At 45.9% G+C, this 20115-nt stretch overlaps 1 protein-coding gene across 1 annotated transcript in view; it reads left to right on the top strand.

The window, feature by feature from the left end:
• The first annotated feature begins 3612 nt into the window (after positions 1-3612).
• LOC138487477 (peroxisomal trans-2-enoyl-CoA reductase-like) overlaps positions 3613-20115 on the top strand; it is a 403878-nt gene continuing 387375 nt past the window's right edge. Inside the window, exon 1 of the mRNA XM_069613996.1 lies at positions 3613-3797. Within this exon, the coding sequence (XP_069470097.1) occupies positions 3680-3797 (118 nt within the window). The 5' untranslated portion in view covers positions 3613-3679. The remainder of the gene's footprint in view (positions 3798-20115) is intronic.

Here is a 20115-nt window from a genome sequence, read left to right on the forward strand (position 1 = left end):
AAGTTAACATTTGTCACAGATGACCATCCCTTTAGCAGCCAGATGTCTCTTGCTTCAATCCATCAGCACATGGCAACTGGTCACAATCTCAACTGGCACAAAGCAACAAAGCAACAAATCCACGTTCGCTTGTGTAATCTGTTTAGTTTAATTAATTTTGTTCTCTGTGTTTTGTTGTATTATTTTATGTTTTTATCTGCATTTTTTCATTAACAGTTCAACATGTACACATCTGTTTTGTATTGCCCACTTTTTGTAGTAATGCGTTTTCTACATATGCCGTAGGATCCGTCCCTTCCATGCCCTGCGGTAGCCCTAGTAGCCTGATGTTATTTCTGCAGGCTCTACCTTCTGCATCTTCCACTCGGTGTTCAAGCAGCTTTACTTGTTGTTGCAATATATGGACATCAGTTTGCGTTTTGCTGATATTACTGCAGTTATCTTCCACCTTTTTCTCTATTTCTACGTTACTTGTACGCTCCACCAGAGCTTGCACATCCTGGCGCAGCAAGCTTACATCTATCCCCACTGCGTCTATCTTAGTTTCCAATGCTGTCTTTAGAGCAGCAATGGCAGCCAGGATCTGTTGTTCTTCATCTGATGGGGTTGGTTGTGTGCCTAGACTATTGTCCATATCTCAGCTATTGACTACTGGACCCTTGGTGAAGGATTCCAGCATGATCTGCTTTCCCTTCCCTTTACTTGGTTTACTTTTGCCATCTGTGCTTCGATAAGTGTCTGCAGTGTGAATGTCAATATTCTGGCTTCTTCTCCTTTGTGTTTTATGTGGAGTTGTTAGCAGACTTCACTACCCACTTCCTTAGGGGTGTCACAAGAGTTATGGTGTTGATGTCCTCACTGTTAACGCCAATCTGCGTTGTTATTATGCCTTTGCGCTGGTGGCGATGTTAGGCCAGTCCTCGCGCAACCCTTCTCTCTTCCTGTGCGCTCTTCAATCCATTTTGCATTCCTTGCTTCCACCTTGGGATAGCCAGGGGTAGATAGCTTAGTTCAATATTTTTAAGGCTGCCTTCCCCGCTGGGGTGTTCTTCAGGGTCACTCTGCCCATCTCCCCTCACGCTGTTCTTAGCATACCGGCATTTCTACTCCTCGTTTATCCTGCGGTTCGTATGCAGGTGTCTTGCACAGCGCTGAAGTGCGCTTATTTCCTTGCTGCTTTCCGCCTTTGGTTCTCTCGTTCCTCCCGCTTCTACTGTATTGTGGTGGTCGCTCGTAGCCTAGTCCCTCCTCCGGTCCCTGTGGGCCGCTGCCACCCAATCTGTGCTTCTGTCTGGGCCCCCGGTCCGCACTGGATTCTCTCGTCGTCACAGCAGTCCTGTTTCTGCCAATCCCTGCCAATACCTCACGGGCCACGCTGTATGAGGCAATGCGTTGTCTGTAACTTCACATCTCGACAGTGTGGTACAGAGAGCCCTTTACTGCCGCTGCAGCATCCTCTTCACTGTCTTCGACTGCCGGTCGCCATTTTCTTGTTACTGTGCACCGCAGGTCCTAGGCTCACCAGAAAAGGGCCACGTTTCCCCTATTTTGAATTGTCTGATGTTATCCAGTAGTCGCCTTTTTCTACGGATGTTGTCAGATCATGCAAGAGCTCTCGTTAGGGCGTCCTCACTGCATGGCTGCTGGTCACGGCCCCATTTTGTTATTTGTTTAGCATATTCAATAATGAGTCAAATAGAAAGAAAATGTTCCTTGAGGGGCAGGGGTTTAAAAAGAGAAAAAGGGGATAATGAAGGGGAAGGGCATTCCAGTGGTTAGGGGCCAGTCAGGAAAAAGAGCGAAAGTGAGAGGACACTCAGACAAAATTGAAACTGAGACCTAAGAGAATGGGTTGGAGTGTAAAAAGACACAAGAGAACAAAGATAAGGGGGAGCCAGGCCATGTGGACACTTAAAAACAATCCAAAGAAAGTTAAACAGTAAATGTGAATCAAAAGAAAGCCAGCAGAAGTAGAACGGAGGAAATAGATTCATGAGGACATAAGTGGGGAAGCATGCGAACAGAAGAATTGTAAAATGAACAGAGAGAAGGTCCATAGACAGGAAGACCTAAAAGGATACTGGAGCAATAAAAAAGACGAGAGAACACAAGAGAGTAAAGTAGAGACTTTGTCCTTTGAGTGGTACCAAACTGTTGAGTCTTCCGGATATTACAGAGATGGAAACAGCAGGATCGCGAAATAGCAGACAAAGATAAGGTGGAGTCAAAGATGATGCCCAGATTACGGGTGGCGGACCAAGGCACAATGGAAGATGGGTAGCGGCAGGAGGGAGAAGAGGGGGAATAGTAGAGGGAACGAAAAAGATGGCCTCAGTCTTATAGGGGTTAAGGTGAATATAATAAGCTGTCATCCAGGATTTTATAGCAAGAAGACAAGAGGAAAATGTTGACTGCAGAGAAGAGGCATAACAGGAGAAAGTAGAAAGATCTGGGAGTCATTCGCATTCATATGATGGGAGAATCAGAAAGAATTGATAATACAAGTCATGGGATAGGGTAGAGGGAAAAAAGTAAGCGATCTAGGACTGAGTCTTGAGATACACCAAGGGTCGGACTGGCTCACAAAATTGTCTCGGACCCCAATGAAAAAGTGGCCCACAGTTGCAAATGGCTATTTATTCCTTTTGTGACACTGTTTGAATAGTGCCCAAGACAAGTTTTTTGATAAAATGTGATGCAAATTGAGCATTTTAAAGAATATTTATTCAGCAACACTGGTCAAAACTATTAGCCGCATAGTAACTCATCAAACTGGCCCACATTGGGCAAAAAGTGTCTCACTTTGGCCAGAAAAACCGGCCAATACAAACATTTTGCATTTTAGGTTCGGCTAAGGATTCGATTGCCCTACAGGCCAGTCCAAGCCTGGCTACACCATAAGATAGAGGGAAACCCGAATAAGATTGACAGCGCCAAGAAACCGAAAAAGTGCGATCAGAAAGGTAAGAGCGCAACCCTTCTATAAGGGGCGGCGGGGGCCAGGGGGTAGTCTTTGCATCTGTTTCTGTTTCCCTGTGGCGCAGTCAAAAGACTCTCTGACCTTATTTTGGATGTTCCCTTCGTGCTCATCTTCACCGCATTTTTCTTTTGAGAAAGGTCACCAATATTTGTGTCTGCTATAGTGTAGTTAAAAAACAAAAACCTTTTAATCCAGTCTACGTTCGCCATAAAAAGGAGAGGGTCTCTTTTAGGGGGCACTGCTGTCTCCAGGTGCTAGGGCTAGCAAAATCATCATTATACTGAGACATGCCAAGTCTCCCGACCAGGTGGTGGTGGTGGGGGGGGATTTTACTCCAGAAAGCGATAGAAAGGAATGTCCTGATAGTATTGAATTGGGTTGCCATTATTTTAGGCGGGAGGGAGTACTGGAGTTTGTTTCCCCCCCTGCTGGACATTTCCGCGAGTTAAAAGACTTGGCATCCGTGTCTGATGACCGAGGAGCACTCCAGCTCAGCCCAGCGCAGCTTCAGGTCCGCAGGGGAAGACTTTTTCCAATTATAACGGAGTGGGCACGCCCTCCGCCCACTGGGATACCAATGCAGGCAGCAATAGGGTCCGCCCACGCATTCGATTATTAAGAAGAAGAAGAAGAAGACGTTACGGCCCCGCCCCAGCACTGGCAGAAGTGGCAACCGTCAGAACTCAGGCAAACGCAGCCATGGCCCGCCTTCTCCGCAGCGTCTTCAGTCCAGGGCTCTTCAACAACCGAGTAGCCATCGTGACGGGAGGGGGCACCGGCATCGGCAGAGCCATCGCAGAGGAACTGCTCACCTTAGGTCAGTGACATCAGCCGTTAAAAAAAAAAGTCTTTGTCAATGGCGCGGTAAGGGTTAAACGTTTTCACACAGAGAGGGCGAGAGCGCGAGATATTGGCCTACCCTAGTTTATGAATATATTATCTGATGTTTCGACACCGATCCGTTTTACGTCCAAACTGCAGGGAGGCGTGTAGAGACGAGAGAAGGGTGAAATCAGGTCACATTGGCAGCTGATGCACCGAGGACGTGACGGGCTGCAAATGGGAAAAGTTTCCTCTGCCAACCTACTTCGGGTACGACGAGGCGGCGAAGTCGGCTCAGTCATGTGAATGCCCTGTAATAAAGAGGGTGGGCAAAGACAACAGTATTGGGTCTTGTATAGGCATTAGAATGGCTAATCCCCCACACTAGCTTGTGATGGGGGTTTAGATTATATTAAAGACAAGGAGGTGAGTATTATGTGTTACAATTTTTACTCTGAAACCACAGCAGCAAAAGAAAACTTTTACAAACAAAAAAGTTGTAAAAAAACAGAACTAAATAGAGTTCAATGTCAATGTAAGGGGACTCCCCAATCCATCATGGAGAACAGGTCATGCCCTGCAGGAGACCATGAGCAGGGACCCTTCCTTATATAAGTCCATTACTCTAAACCCAAATCCTCTTTCTGTAGCTGTCTTGAGCCAGACATCCACTGCACAGATCAGATGATAAACGATGAAGACGAATCCAGTGAAGCCCTTGTATCACACACTCCACATCTTGTAACTGTGAGCCACATTCCTGATCAGAACCTCCACTCGTAGCTGTTAGAACAACAAGCAAAAAGGGTGGGTGGATGGGAAGAACAACAAACCAAAGAATGTTCGCTCTTGAAACACCTGTGTATATGGGTGCCATAACTGCCATATCATATCATATCAAGGGTGGGTGGGTTTGTGGGATAATACTCGCCTCCTTGTCTTTAACAGAATCTAAAACCGCCTTCTCACGCTAGCGTGGGGGATTAGCCATTCTACGACAAGACAGGAGGCTCATATTATGTAAGTTTGAAGCCCCTGCATTCCATTAGTACAACATGATCAATACAATAGTGACAATATAATAAAAAATAATAGGAGAAGAAAATGTATTTAAATGTTTTCATTTGATCAATCAGCTGAACGCAAGAGTATTGCCCAAGGCTAGGCTACCCGAATAACTGCCTTATAAGACATAACCAAATCCACTGCAAGAAAAACAACTGGAAGATGTGCCAATTCCAGTGTTCCTTACAGGCCACCAAAACCAACTGGTTAAAAGAGGGGGAAAAAACACTGAACAGAATCTTCCTGTACTAATAGGTTAGGAAAAAACACCATAGGAGTGATACACTTCTCCGTTGTCCAATCAAACAATGAAAACACTTAAATTCATACCATCTTTGAGAACCTAGATAGTAACAAAATAAGTTAAACCCTTAGCTCTCCTGGAGATAAAGACAAAAATACCCCCCAAGGGGTGAAAGCTTAGTAGGTTCCATCCCATGCGTTAAAGGAAGATATCGTATTAGAAACCGGACATGTCACATAACTACACAGGAAACCAAGTGGGAAAGGCAATCTTCATAAAAGGTAAAGCGGGAGTAAAAGGACATTTTATTAACATTTTATAGGAAGACCTAGCTCGAGTGGAGCTGAAAAGCAATAGACCTGCAATAGACCTGGGGCCTTGTGTACACAGAAAAGTCTCTTGCAAGCTCTGTCCTTAACACACCATTGTCCCCAGACATATGTGTATACTAAGACAGGTATGTCTTCTGGAGGCAGAAGCAGAATGGAAGAGAGGGGTCGCACCTGTAACCCAGCAGTTAGCGTTAAATAACATTCGGACTAAGAAAAAAGACCCACCAGGGGACCCTGATAACAAAGAGATAATCCTGAAAAATCCCAGAAACACTAGGAAGAGTTAAACCTGCCGAACCGCCAAGACGAAGACCCTCACACCTCCTGAGCTCTTGAAGAAGGACACTGCTACCATGACAAAAGGAAGATATTTACAAACCTGACCCTTAAGAGATCGAACTTGGCAAGGACAAAAGACGTATCTTACATCTCATCGCTACCATTATAGTGATACCTTAATCCCTATGAAGAGGTGCCAGGTGCTTGGACCTTATCCCCTCCCCCATGGTTGATAAATCCCCTAGAGGATCATAAACTAACTGAAGGAGGACCCACTAAATTCCATAGTCTTAGTAAAGACTCTAAACTGCAAAGAAACAGATCTCTAAACATTTAAAATGCAGTTGTTTACCAGAAGAGGACAAACCTCTATTTTAGCAAATCTGAAGAATCTTAAAACCCCCAGCACCCTGTGCTGGCACCTTATTGCAAACAATCTCCCGTGAAAACCCAAAAGGTCTACCTGCAATGCAGGTGACTAGGAGAACCAAGCCATTAATTAAATATATATATCCCAGCCCTCTGGCAATCGCACTGACAGACCCTTCCTAGCAGTTACCGAAACATGGCTACACAAAGCTGCTGGCCCTGCCCTTATGATAGCCATACCCCCAAACTTTACCATCTTCAGAAAAGACAGGGAAACTTCCAAAGGAGGAGGCATAGCTCTTATCTGCAGAGCCAACCTCACCATCAAGGAAATAGACAGCTTCACTATGCCGTCAGCTGAACTACTCTCCCTAAAACTAGAAATCTCCACCTCACGTACTATCACAATACACCTTATCTACAGACCCCCTGGTCCACTAGGCACCTTTGAAGAAGACTTAACCACCCTGTTAAACACTAATGCCAAACCGGGCACACAAATCATCCTTTTGGCGATTTTAACTTAGGTTACAAAGACTTCTATGCCTCCACCAAAGCTAACACTATTGGGGAAGCAGGCCTCACTATTCGGAATAGCGGTCCTACGCACTCTAAAGGGCGCACCTTGGATATCAATTGCGTTTCCCTCATAACAGCAATTGAACCTTGCATATGGACAGATCACTATCTGATTTCATTGACCATTTCAGACCTTCCCCAACCTAAATCTACCAAACCTCATGCTCCACCTGCCCTCACCCACTGCAAAAAAATATAACACTCGCAAATCTTCTCCCCCTGATCCAACCTATCACTAATCACTCTAGCCAGATCTCTAACCCTAACGATCTAGTCGACCTGTACAATAACACCATCAACTCGGCGATTGACGCCATTGCGCCGCTGAAACTCAATAAATCTAAACCTATTGCCCATCTGAACACCTGGTTCACTCCAACGCTAAAAGCCCTACGCAAAGAGAAGCAACATGCAGAAGCCTGTTGGAGAAAAAACCCTTCTCCCCACAACAAAAACCTTCTCACTGCCCTTACTAACAGCTACAAAAAACAAACCATTCAGACAAAAAAAGAGACCTTTAATGACAGAATCAATAAAGCAAACTCAAATACCAGGGACATCTTCTCCATTCTGAGAGAATTAGAATCCCCAATTGCACCGATAGACTCTTGTACCAAAGACAAAGCCTGGTGCACTAACATTCAAAAAGCCCTATGCAACAAAATCACAATGTTACAAGACAATATATTAGCCAAAAAATCCGCCCTCCACAACATTGCCCTCTACGCAAGAAACCATCCTCCAGGAACTTGCCGCCAACCAAACTAAACCCCCTAACCAATTTAGCTTTAGAGCCATCTCTACTGCGGAAACTAAGAACATCATCTTGTCCTTGAAACCGTCCCGATGCCTTGGTGACACCTGTCCAGCCCCAATTATTAAAGAGGCTGCACACGAACTAGCCCCCTTCGTCACATCATTTATTAACTCCTCATTTAAATCATGCTCTGTGCCAACTAACCTTAAAGATGCCTGGATATTACCTCTCCTAAAAAAAGTTAACCTGGACCCCAATGTCCCAACGAACTATAGGCCCATAACAACTGTCCCGTTCCTCCTTAAAATCTTAGATAAAGCTGCATATCTTCAGATCCAAGCTTATCTGGAGATCAACAATATACTAGAGACAAGACAATCAGGATTTAGGGCAAGACATGGAACCGAAACGGCTCTCCTTGATCTTAAAAACCAACTAGACGAGCGCAAAGACAGAGGAGACATCTCTATTCTCCTACTCCTAGACCTATCAGCTGCCTTCGACCTGGTAGATTACAAAGTACTTTGCAATCACCTCAAATCGGCAGCCAACTTCTCTACAAAAGCCACGGCATGGATACATTCATTCCTGGACCAGAGAACCATAAGAGTCCTCTCACCTTCATCAGCAGCGGATCCAGTCCCCATCACCTGTGGAGTCCCTCAAGGGTCATGTTTTTCCCCCACGTTATACAATATTTTTACAAAGCCTATCTTTGATATATTGGACAAACTAGGGGTCTCATATACCAACTACGCCGATGATACCCAGGTTCTTATCCCAATCCAGGGTGACTATGAAAAGGACACCAGACTCATAAATAAAATTTTCCAAATCATCCAAACTTGGATGGCCATACATGGCCTATGTCTTAACGACGACAAGACTGAGCTCTTAATCATCGGGTCTACCAACAAACTGAATAAACTACCCAGCTGTACAATTCCATCATGATTGATGGCATCAAAATCAATGTAGCCAAGGTAGTTAAAACCTTAGGATTCTACTTAGACTCAGCTCTCACCCTCGACAAGCAAGTAAATGCTACAGCCTCAGCAACCAGTTACACTTGAAAACTTATCCACGCCTGCAAACCATACCTATCCACAGATAGCTGCACCACCATAGCGCAAGCCCTCATCCTCTCCAAATTAGACTACTGTAATGCACTGTACCTACGCACCAGTAAACGTAACATTAAAAAACTCCAAACCCTGCAGAACAAGGCCCTTAGAACAGCCCTAGGAATTCCCAAAGGGCAACACATATCTGCCCATAGAAGAGCCGTCAACTGGCTGGCCATCAATGACCGTATCAAATTTAAAACTCTGAACATTACACACAATTGTCTGAACAACAAAGCTCCTGCATACCTCACAGAAAAATTCACAAAGCACACTTCTGAACGTCCCATCAGAAAGGCCCTCTCAAACAGCATCAAAGTCCCCAACTTTAAAGTGAAAAGAACTGGTGGGTACAGCTTCCCGGTTCTAGCAGCTCATCTCTGGAACTCCATGTTAGGGAGAATTCTCTCTTTAGGCTGAATTTCCTAACCTAGTGAGCCCCCCGGCAGCTTTGCTGGATTTCTGGAGTTTTTTTTTTCCTGCCAAGACTGAGACTCTTTTTCTCCCACAATTGGACATGATTTATGGTGTTCCTTTGACTGTTAATGTGTTTTATGGGCTATGGGGTCCTTTACTCCATAGGGTCTCATGTGTTTTTACTATGTGTGTTACACAGCACCCTCCGTGCAGTGACACAGGGGTGTCATAGTGACACCCCACAATAGACTCCATACCCTGGGACTGACTACTGTCTCCCAAGGCATGTAAAGTCACCATTGGCTTTACTAGTGCCAAATTATTAGCAGAAACCAGTACAAACCATCATATTGTGGACGTACTGGTCAGGGCAATTCGATTGCCCCGGGGTCTGTTAGTCGAGGGGGCACGTCTCCGTCCCCCCTGATCGAGTTTTGGCTGGTGGCAGTGGATACTACTTTTTATATTCGACCGCGAATATATCCCTATGGGATTTTCCCATTGTTCGAGGCTACCAACTTTAATTATTTAATTCTCATAGCCTCGAACATACCGCCGGTTTATTTATTTAATATTAATTAGCCGGTTGGTATTTTTTGCCAGGACTCAATTCTAAAATGGCGTTTGTGTTCTCTTCTGTGACTCCAACCCAAGTCGAGCCCTTTGTTCCACTTTTTGGCGGGCTTCTCCACAAAAGCCTCCAAAGGTGGTGCCACTCTGTCTGGGTACCACAGCGAGTGTGGGAGGGGGTTTAGGCACCCTGGACTGAGTTACTTTGGTAACTCAAGTCGCACTCTTGTGTGATTGGCCCAAGTGGTGAGCCGGCCGGCTCACCACTTAGCATGTTTGATTGACAGCTAGGCTGAGTGAATGGGGGTGTGCTGCATAAAAGCAGGGCTTTGGGGACCGGAACTTCAGAAGTCGCCACAGGACCTGAGAATCCGACGAGGGAGAAGCTGAGCCGACTTACCACGACGACACCACCGGTGGAGCCCTGCGGAACCGACTCACCACTTCCTGACGACAGAGAAGATCTCCCGGCTGGAGAGGCTTCTTCCCCTGACTGGTGGGCACAACCAGTTTACCTTCTTCTCTTTGCACCCCAGACCGGCTTGTGGTCGAATTGCCCGTGCCAAGCACCCCGGCAACCGGATAGCCACTTACCACTGGACCGCGAACCAAAGGACCGCTCCTTTTACCTGAGAAACTCTGCGGCTGGTTTCTTCCCTGGCAGTGCAACAGACTCCTGTCTTCCTCCTCGACGAGATCCTCTCTTCCCCCGGACGAAGCACCGACTTGCATCCGCTGCCAGGAACAACTGCCCCCGCTGGAGTATTCTCACCACTTTAAGTTACCGTGTCCGCCAGGCCTCCCTTTCTAAAGATTGCTACAAGGTAATAATAACCCCTTAACCTTCTGGACTGGGCTGGCCGCCTTGACCTTCTAACTGGTCCCTTTCTTTGGTCCAACTCCTTTTTGAACCGTTACAAGACTTTTGTGCACTGCAACCGTGTGACCTTGGACACATTTCGTTTGATCCTCTTAAAGTGGATCCAGCCTACTGAACTCTAACCTCACGGTGTTACTTTGCCTTCCTCCCTTGTTGTGTTCGTGAAAAAGTGTTGGGATCTGTTTCAATTTATTCTCTGTTTTTCTCTCCCTTTTGAAAACGAATTATTAGAGTACCATCTACGTTAAGCGCTCACCGCTGTCTAAAAATAAGTGGGGCTTTGCTAAAGAATTGTCTAATATTCTTTTAAGGGAGTGTATATCTTTTAGTGACCGTGTTTCTGAATTGCTTACTATTAGTGCCTGTGTGTTTTTCTAGATGTGGTTTTAAATAAATTATTATATCTCTTTTACACCAAGCCCTGGTCAGTGTTTACTTGTTCTACTGTGTTCTTTTGACCTATTGTTAATACTCTGTATACTGCCTAACTCTTCTTGAGGGAAGTCTGACTGCTCAGCCACAGCTACCAAGAGAATCTGTGTGGTACAGACTGCTACCAAGTGGGTTTACTGCCAAACACCTGTAGTCTTAAATATTTTGCAGTGGTCCCAGAGGGAACTGCACAGGTTTCTGCCTAACACTGGTGTATAGCGGTGAGATTTGTATTGAGTATACACTTTAGAGTGCTTTTTGAACACTTTAGGACAACTAACCACAGAGCTTAGCACTAAAAAGCTGATTTTCTAACTATGTCTGCTATGGAGAGTTATACCCTAGAATCATTGTCTGCCAAAACTGCTGATTTCTTAAAAGTATTGTGTAGACATAAGAATCTCTCTGAGAAGGGCAAGAAAATGGAACTTATAGAAAGATTGTTAGAAAACCAAAGTCTGGGTAGTACAGAGGAATCTACCCCCCCCCCCCCCCCAGCAAATGTATAAAACAGTGATGTTATTGATCTGAATCAATGTCTTGATAATGAGTCAGAAGAGGAAAGTGAACCTAATGAAGTTAGCCACTCTGAGCTTCTGTCTGCCTTACCTACTGTACCTACTGGGCCTATACCAGGTCCTACATGTAACCCTGCTTATTTTGAACTTGAAAAAATGAAGCTTGAATTAGAGTACAAACGTTTTATTGCTCAATCTGAAAGAAACCAAGAGCTAGAATTCAGAAGAATGAATGCCCAGGCTGAGCAGAAGCAAGCTGAGTTAAGACTCAGAGAAATAGAGCTTAATAATGAACTAGAAATGAAACAGTTGGCTGTGGAAAATGCTTCTCTCTCTTCTGGTTCCTCTAGGAGTTCCCGTCCCAAAAGACCCCGGATGCCTAAGGAATTAGTGGGTATGTATGAACCTAAGTTGGATGTGTTGGATTGGTTAAAAATGTTTGAGTATAATCTTGGGCTCCAGGACATCACAGGGAATGGGTTACTTCCCTGGTTGTTCTCTAGGCTTCCCCCTGTTGCAACTGATGTGGTAATGGAGTTGGGGGAGGTGGATAAGAAGGATTATGAATGTGTGAAACTAGCTTTAATAGCTAGATTTGGGAAGACCCCTTCCCAGTACCTTAAGAGGTTTAGGACCCTCAAAAAGCATGGTGGTACCCCTTGGCCTACCTGGGTGAGTGAACGTTTGAGGGATGGATTAAGGGTTACAGAGTTAACACTTATGAAGGAATGAAGAATCTTGTAATGTTGGAGTCAATTTATGATGCCTTCTCTCCTGAGCTCAGACAGCACTTGGCTGATTCAAAGGAATTAGATTCCAGGAAGTTAGCTAAGGCTGCTGACTTGTGGGTTGCCATCAGGGCCACTCACAAGGATTCTGGGGCTACTCAGAAAAAGGAGGAGGGAAAACAGCCAAAAAAGGACTCCAAAGAGAATTCTAATAATTCCAATTCCAAAGAGGGCCCCAAACAAAACCAAAAGGGTAAGCCACAAGGGAAACCAAATCAGGCTAGTGTACCTCCTGGTGCCAAACCAGAAGGAGGTCAGAACAAGCCACCATTCCAGAAAGCATTTGGTAAATGCTTTGTTTGTGGCTCTACTGACCATGTGAAAGGAGATCCCAGATGTAAGGGTAAACCTTCAGGGGTCCAGCTTGTCTCCTTAGCCTTCGCTCCAGAGGAGGAAGTACAAATGGCAAGTGGAAACTATGGCTGATGAACCCATTGGAGTCTCAGCCAGTGTTTCTTTAGTGTCTCTGGGTCTGTGGGAACAACAGAACTTAGATATCTATAATTCTATCCCAGATAATACTAAAGAGTATTATAAGGACAGTGTCCAGGTGAATGGTCAGGAGTCTCCTGCCATTAGGGACACTGGGGCCAGCATAACTGTGGTGGACAAATCGTTTTTTCAGGCTGAGGATGTTGCTAAGGCACCCAAACGCGCCACCAAGTTATCTGGAGGGCCTGTGAAGATTTTTCCCCAATTACCAGTTCTCATCCAGTGTAATGACATGACTGTGAAGATACCTGTCAGCATACAAAGGGAGGTGCCAGGAAGGGTTCTGCTGGGTAATGACTTAAAAACTCTTGCAGTAGTGTCACATACCCCCAGACCTCCTAGTAAAAGGTTACAGGAGCTCACCAGACCTGCAAGGGAGAGAACCATGAGAGGTACTCCCAAGGAGATGATGAAGAAAGAGATCACTACTGCTCCACTGGAGATGTCAGCTGCTGTCTCTAAGAAACTAGAAAAAAAGAGAAACCTAAAACATCTAAAAAGAACCTCCCAGCCAGCACTCCAGTGCAGCCAACAATGACTTCCCCTAGGTTGTCCAAAGTCACACCAGTAAATCCCCCTCCAGCTGAGGCTGAGAGGGAGGTACAACCCTGTGTGGTTGAACTAGACTCTGAAGAAGAGCTAGTGGAAGGCCAGGAACTCATTGGAGATCTGGATCCTGTTGATCATCCTGAGCTGCAGTCTTTACTGGCAGAAGGTGGACCCAACAGGCAGACTTCAGTAAGGGACAGAGAGAATGTCCAACTCTGGAAGGTCTTCGCCACCAGGCAGATGCTCAGGCTGAAGGGCAAGAGCCTGGCAAATATAGGTTACACTGGGAAGATGGCCTCTTCTACAGTGAACCAACAGAGTCTGCACCTGGGGACAACATCGACTTGTAGTACCCCAAGAGAACAGACTACAGTTCTTGCAGTTAGCCCATGAGATTCCTTTGGCTGGTCACTTGAGTTTCAAGAAGACTAAGGAAAGGCTCTCACTCTACTTTTATTGGCAAAAGATGGGGGCTGAAGTAGACAAATACTGCAGGAGCTGCCACACCTGCCAGACTTCTGGTAAGGTTGGCTCCAAGAATGTGGCACCCTTAGTGCCTCTCCCTGTAGTGGGAGTCGCATTTGAGAGAGTAGGGATTGACATTGTTGGTCCCCTTGATTCGCCAACTTCCTCAGGCAACAGGTTTATACTTGTTGTAGTAGACCATGCTACTAGATACCCTGAGGCAATTCCTATGAGGACTGTTACAGCTCCGGCTGTGGCTAAGGCCCTCCTTGGTATTTTTACCAGGGTGGGGTTTCCTAAGGAAGTAATCTCTGACAGGGGGTCGAATTTTATGTCCCACTCCATGAAAGCCATGTGGAAAACCTGCGGAGTTACTTACAAGTTCTCAACCGCATACCACCCTCAGACAAATGGGCTGGTTGAAAGGTTCAACAGAACCATGAAGAGCATGATAGGTGCTTTAGAGGACCCCCTTAAAAGAAAGTGGGACCTTCTACTGCCATGCCTTCTCTTTGCTTATAGAGAAGTCCCTTAGGAGGGAGTAGGTTATTCTCCCTTTGAACTTCTTTATGGTCATCCGGTCAGAGGTCCATTGGCCCTGATCAAGGAGGGGTTGGAGAGTACTCCTTCCCCCAAGCCAGTCAGAGTGACTGACTATGTGATAGTTCTCCGAAGGAGAATGTCACAAATGATGGCAGAAGCAAGTGATAACTTGAAAGCTGGACAAGCATTGGTCAAGCACTGGCATGACCAAAAGGCTAACATGTTCGAGTTTACTCAGGACCAGCTAGTTCTTGTTATGATTCCAACAAGGCAGAGGGCCTTGCAAGACAAATGGATGGGACCCTTCAAAGTTGTGGGTAAACTTGGAGAGTTCAACTATCTGGTTGACTTGGGCAACCCCAAGGAGGCTCCAACAGTCTGCCACACCAACAGACTAAAAGCGTATGTCTCCAGGTCTGATGTAGGAGCTTTGCTTCTAACATCAACAGAGGAAGAAGAAGAGAGTGAAGCTCTTCCTGATCACCTCAGAGGCTTACCGTTAGACGAAAAGATTGAAGGAGTAAATCTCTCTTCAAATCTGACACCTGAACAACAGGAAGAGTGCAGATCCATGTTAAATCAGTTTACCTCTCTGTTCTCACTTTCACCAGGCTTGACCCCTTGGGGACATACTCACTGGTGACTGTCTGCCAGTCAAAAGCAGAGGATATCAAATGTCGGAAAATGTAAGAACCCGCATCAAAGGTGAGGTCAACAAGATGCTTGATCTCGGGGTAATAGAGCCCTCTACTAGTCCATGGTCTAGCCCAGTTGTGTTAGTACCAAAGGCAGGATCTAAAGAACTTAGATTCTGTGTGGATTACAGAGCTCTTAATGCAGTCACTAAGACTGATGCCCACCCTTTGCCAGGGACAGATGAGTTGGTGGATAGACTTGGTGCAGCCAAGTTCCTCAGCACATTTGACTTGACGTTAGGCTATTGGCAAATAGCCCTGACAGACCATGCCAAGGAGAAAACTGTATTTTCTACCCCAGTTGGCTTATACCAGTTTAAGGTTATGCCTTTTGGATTGAAAAATGCAACTGCATCAAAGGATGGTAAACCAGGTTCTGAATGGGATGGAGGACTTCTGCATGGCATACTTGGATGACATAGCAGTGTTCAACAATCCCTGGGAAGAACATGTGGACCACCTGAGATATGTTTTGCAGGCTCTTGGAAAGGCCAATCTGACCATAAAGGCAAGTAAATGCTAGATTGGACAGAGTAAAATGGTCTACCTTGGACATGAGGTAGGAGGTGGAGAAATAAGGCCTTTGCCCAGTAAGATTGAAGCTGTGCAAAATTGGACAACACTTACTACTCAGACCCAGGTGAGAGCCTTCTTAGGTCTCACTGGTTATTACAGGAATTTCATTGAGAACTATGGGTCCATAGCTTCTCCATTAAATGTCATCTCCTCTCCTAAATTCCCTAAAAAGGTTAGGTGGAATGAGGAATGCAATCAGGCCTTTGAAACCCTGAAAAAGGCTCTTTGCCAAGCCCCAGTACTCAGAGCTCCTGACTATCATCAAACTTTCATTGTGCAAACAGATGCTTCAAATGTAGGAATAGGTGCAGTCCTCAGTCAACTGGATGGGAAAGGTAGGGAACACCCCATTTGCTTCATCAGTAGAAAACTGAAGGATCCTGAAACAAGGTGGGCAACCATTGAATGAGAGTGTTTTGCTATTGTGTGGGCTCTGAAGAAGTTTAGGCCATACTTGTATGGTTCTACTTTTGTCATTCAGACTGACCACCAACCCTTGAGATGGTTAATGCAAATGAAAGGGGAAAACCCAAAACTATTGAGATGGTCAATCTGCCTGCAAGGGTTTGATTTCACCATTGAGCACAGGTCAGGGTGTCACCACCAAAATGCTGATGGTCTCTCTAGGATGTATGTCATCGACTATAGGTATGAGATTCATCCAGGAGTGGATTAAATCCTCCTGTCCCTTAGTCTGGGGGGGCGAGTGTTAGGGAGAATTCTCTCTTTAGGCTGAATTTCCTAACATAGTGAGTCCCGTAGCAGCTTTGTTGGATTTCTGGAGTTTGTTTTTTTTCTCTTGCCAAGAGTAAGACTCTTTTTCTCCAACTCCTGGACATGATTTATGGTGTTCCTTTGACTGTTAATGTGTTTTATGGGCTATGGGGTCATTTACTCCATAGGGTCTCATGTGTTTTTACTATGTGTGTTACACAGCACCCTCCGTGCAGTGACACAGGGGTGTCATAGTGACACCCCACCATAGACTGACTACTGTCTCCCAGGGCATGTAAAGTCACCATTGGCTTTACTAGTCCCAAATTATGAACAGAAACCAGTACAAACCATCATATTGTGGACGTACTGGTCGGGGCAATTCGATTGCCCTGGGGCCTGTTGTTCGAGGGGGCACGTCTCCGTCCCCCCGATCGAGTTTTGGCTGGTGGCAGTGGATACTACTTTTTATATTTGACCGCAGATATTTTCCTATGGGATTTTCCCATTGTTCGAGGCTACTACTTTTTAATATAGCCTCGAACATACCGCTGGTTTATTAAATTAATATTAAATCACCGGTTGGTATTTTTTGCCGAAACTCAGTTCCAAAATGGCATTTGTATTCGTTTCTGTGACTCCAACCCAAGTCGAGCCCTTTGTTCCACTTTTTGGCAGGCTTCCCCACAGAAGCCTCCAAAAGTGGTGCCACTCTGTCTGGGTACCACAGGGGTTGTGGGAGGGGGTTTAGGTACCCTGGGCTGAGTTGCCTTGGCAACTCAAGTCGCACTCTTGTGTGATTGGCCCAAGTTGTGAGCCGCCCGGCTCACCACTTAGCATGTTTGATTGACAGCTAGGCTGAATGAATGGGGGTTTGCTGCATAAAAGCAGGGCTTTGGGGACTGGAACTTCAGAAGTCGCCACAGGACCTAAAGAATCCGAAGAGGGAGAAGCTGAGCCGACCTGCAACGATGACACCACCGGTGGAGCCCCGCTGAACCGTCTCACCACTTTTCCCGACGACTGAGGAGATCTCCAGTCCGGAGAGTCTTCTTCCTTTGACTGGTGGGGATAACCAGTTTACCCATCTTTTCGCCTTCCCGGATCATCTCGTGGCCGCCTTGCCCATGCCAAGCACCCCGGCAACCGGAATACCACGGTTTTTCCACCACCGCGAATAAAAGGGTCTTACCTTTTAACCTGAGAATTCCGCAGCTGGTTTCTTCCCTGGCAGTGCAACGACCTTCAGCTTTCCTCCACGTCGAGACCATCTCTTCCTCTGGACGATGCCGCGACTTGCACCTGGTGCCAGGAACAACTGCCCCCGCTGGAGGATCCTCTCCACTTTGAAGGTACTGTGTCCGCCTGGCCTCCCTCGCAACGGTCTGTGTTGGGCGACTCTTAAAGCTTCCACTTACCACTTGGGTTGGCCCCAGGCTGGCTAACTGAACTTTTCTGAGCTGACTTAATTCTTTTCTGAACTCCCTGCAAGACTTTTCAAGACTGTGTGATCTTGGGCGCATTCGTGTTCTGTTCTCTCCAAGAGGGAGCCTGGCCTCTGAACTTTTTGCTCACAAGTAGACTTGACTTTCCTGCCTTGCTGGGTGCTTCTAAAGTATTGTGTTGTGTGCTTTTCCTAATTTCTGCCTTTTCCCTCCCTTTTTCTTAACTTATTGGAGTGCCATCTTTAGTTAAGTGCTCACCTCTGTCTGTAAATAAGTAGTGTTAACTAAGACTTGTCTAATAAGGAATAAGGGATGTACATCTAGTAATAGTGACTGTTTGTTGAATTTACTTACCTCTTTTTGTGCTAGTGTAAATTATAAGTGTGTCTTTACATAAATAATTATATACTTTTACACCAAAGCTCTGGTCAGTGTTTGCTTGTACTACTGTGTCTCTGTACCTATTGTGTATACTCTGCATACTGCCTAACTCATCTTGAGAGAAGTCTGACTGCTCAGCCACAGCTACCAGGTAAATCTGGGTGGTACAGACTGCTACCAATTGGGTTTACTGCCAACCACCTGTAGTCCTAAATCTTTTGCAGTGGTCCCTAAGGGAACTGCACTGGTTTCTGCCTAACACTGGGCTACTGGCAATCCTGAAAACATAAATGTGCTCCATGCACAGCTTAAATATATTGTTTAGCGAAGAGTACACTGAGCAAGTGCACCTCCACTGCTCACCTGAGCAGGGTGTGGAACCAGCAGTACACGAGGGGTTCACCCCGCAGAAGAACACAGGCAAACCTGCCACCGAGCAGGTTATGGCACACATACTGTGAAAGCAATCACCAGTGCCATATGCAGCACCTAAACAAAACTGCTGACCTTAAGGGAGGAATGCACTGAGCAAGTGCACCTCAAACTGCTCACCCGAGCAGGGTGTGGAACCAGCAGTACACAAGGGGTTCACCTCGTAGAAGAACACAGGCAAAGCCTGTCACTGAGCAGGTTTATGGCACACCTACAGTGAAGGTAATCCTCTATGCCATATGCCGTGCTTAAACAAGGCTGCAGACTAGCAGCGCATCAGGCACTTGAGTGGGCGGGTTCCAAACATATATATTACAAAATATTCTTATTTAAAATGTAATTCAAATTATATATATATATAATCTTGTTAAAGTGAAAAATCCATACTGGGCTGGCTCAAGTTGTCTCACATAACTAGGGTGACCAGACGACCCGGTTTTCATTTTTAGAAACCCCGTCTGGGTTTTGCATGGTTGGCCGGTATGGTAATTAAAATTGTAATTATTTTAACAACACGTTCAGAATTTTGAAGTTGGAGGATTGGTTCGAACCTCGACCCTTCCAGGTACAAGTGACAACTGCTATTGACTGTGCTACAGAGACTGGCTTCAAAATATAAAAGAGAAAAGAAAGGAAAACATAGGAAACATAGCGGACCGAGCGAGACCACAGCACCTGGCAGTCCCAGGTGCAATTTAAAGGATATACATTTTTCTAAACACCCATGATGTTCTGGACATTGGGCCTCATTCCGAGTTTGGAGGTAACCACGCCGCTATTTGCGGCATGGCTGCCTCCAAACTCGTACCAATTCCGCTCTGGTGAATGGAGCAATTACCGGTCCATTCCAAGGTTGGCGGGACCGGTAATTCCCCATTCACAAGGGCCCTTCCCCGTTCCCATTTGAGCCCCTATAGGGCTCAATGGGAACGGGGAAGGCGCTAATAACGGTACCGTAAATTACGGTTCCGTTATTAGCTCTAAAGTCCCTTTGCGGGTCCCGTCCTTAACGTCTGCTAAAAGCAGGCGTTAAGGACGGGACCCGCAAAGGGAACTCGTAGTAGGGCGGTAAGGGTTTAACGGCACCGGTCTCGTTACCGGTGACCGTTAACCCTTACCACCCTACTTGTAATGAGGCCCATTGTATTAGAACTCAGGACCCCAGCATTCCAACACCAAGCACTTAGCCGTTGAGCCACTGGAGGTTGTGCTTTCCAAAGAACACTGCAGCCACAATAGGGCTGTGCACTCGGGTCGCCAACACTGCAGGCCCCCAAGAAGCTATTGCGCCACCGTAACATTATTCCCCCAGCATCTGGAACTCCCAGTCTTTTGGAACACGGAGGGCGGCAAGCCCCAACAAACACTGAGGGCTAAATAAACAAAAGAGAGGCTCGCGTGCGCAGGCCTTGAAGCTTTATCAGCTTCATTTAGACATGCGCGTGAAGGCCGTAAAACATAAAATGAACATAAATTAAACTACCAAGAAGAAGAATGTTCGCACGCATCGGCACGAAGCATTAGCAGCTTCTGTCAGACCATAAATCTTACATAAAAGAGACCTGTGACTGTACACGATTAAGCAAAAGCCCAGAGGCAAACTAGCGCAAGCGTTACAAAGTTACATAAACATAAACAGTACCTGGGAACACCATGCAAAGCCAGAT

Source organism: Ambystoma mexicanum, chromosome 9, assembly GCF_040938575.1.
Source record: "Ambystoma mexicanum isolate Mex_15411 chromosome 9, UKY_AmexF1_1, whole genome shotgun sequence".
NCBI lineage: Eukaryota > Metazoa > Chordata > Amphibia > Caudata > Ambystomatidae > Ambystoma > Ambystoma mexicanum.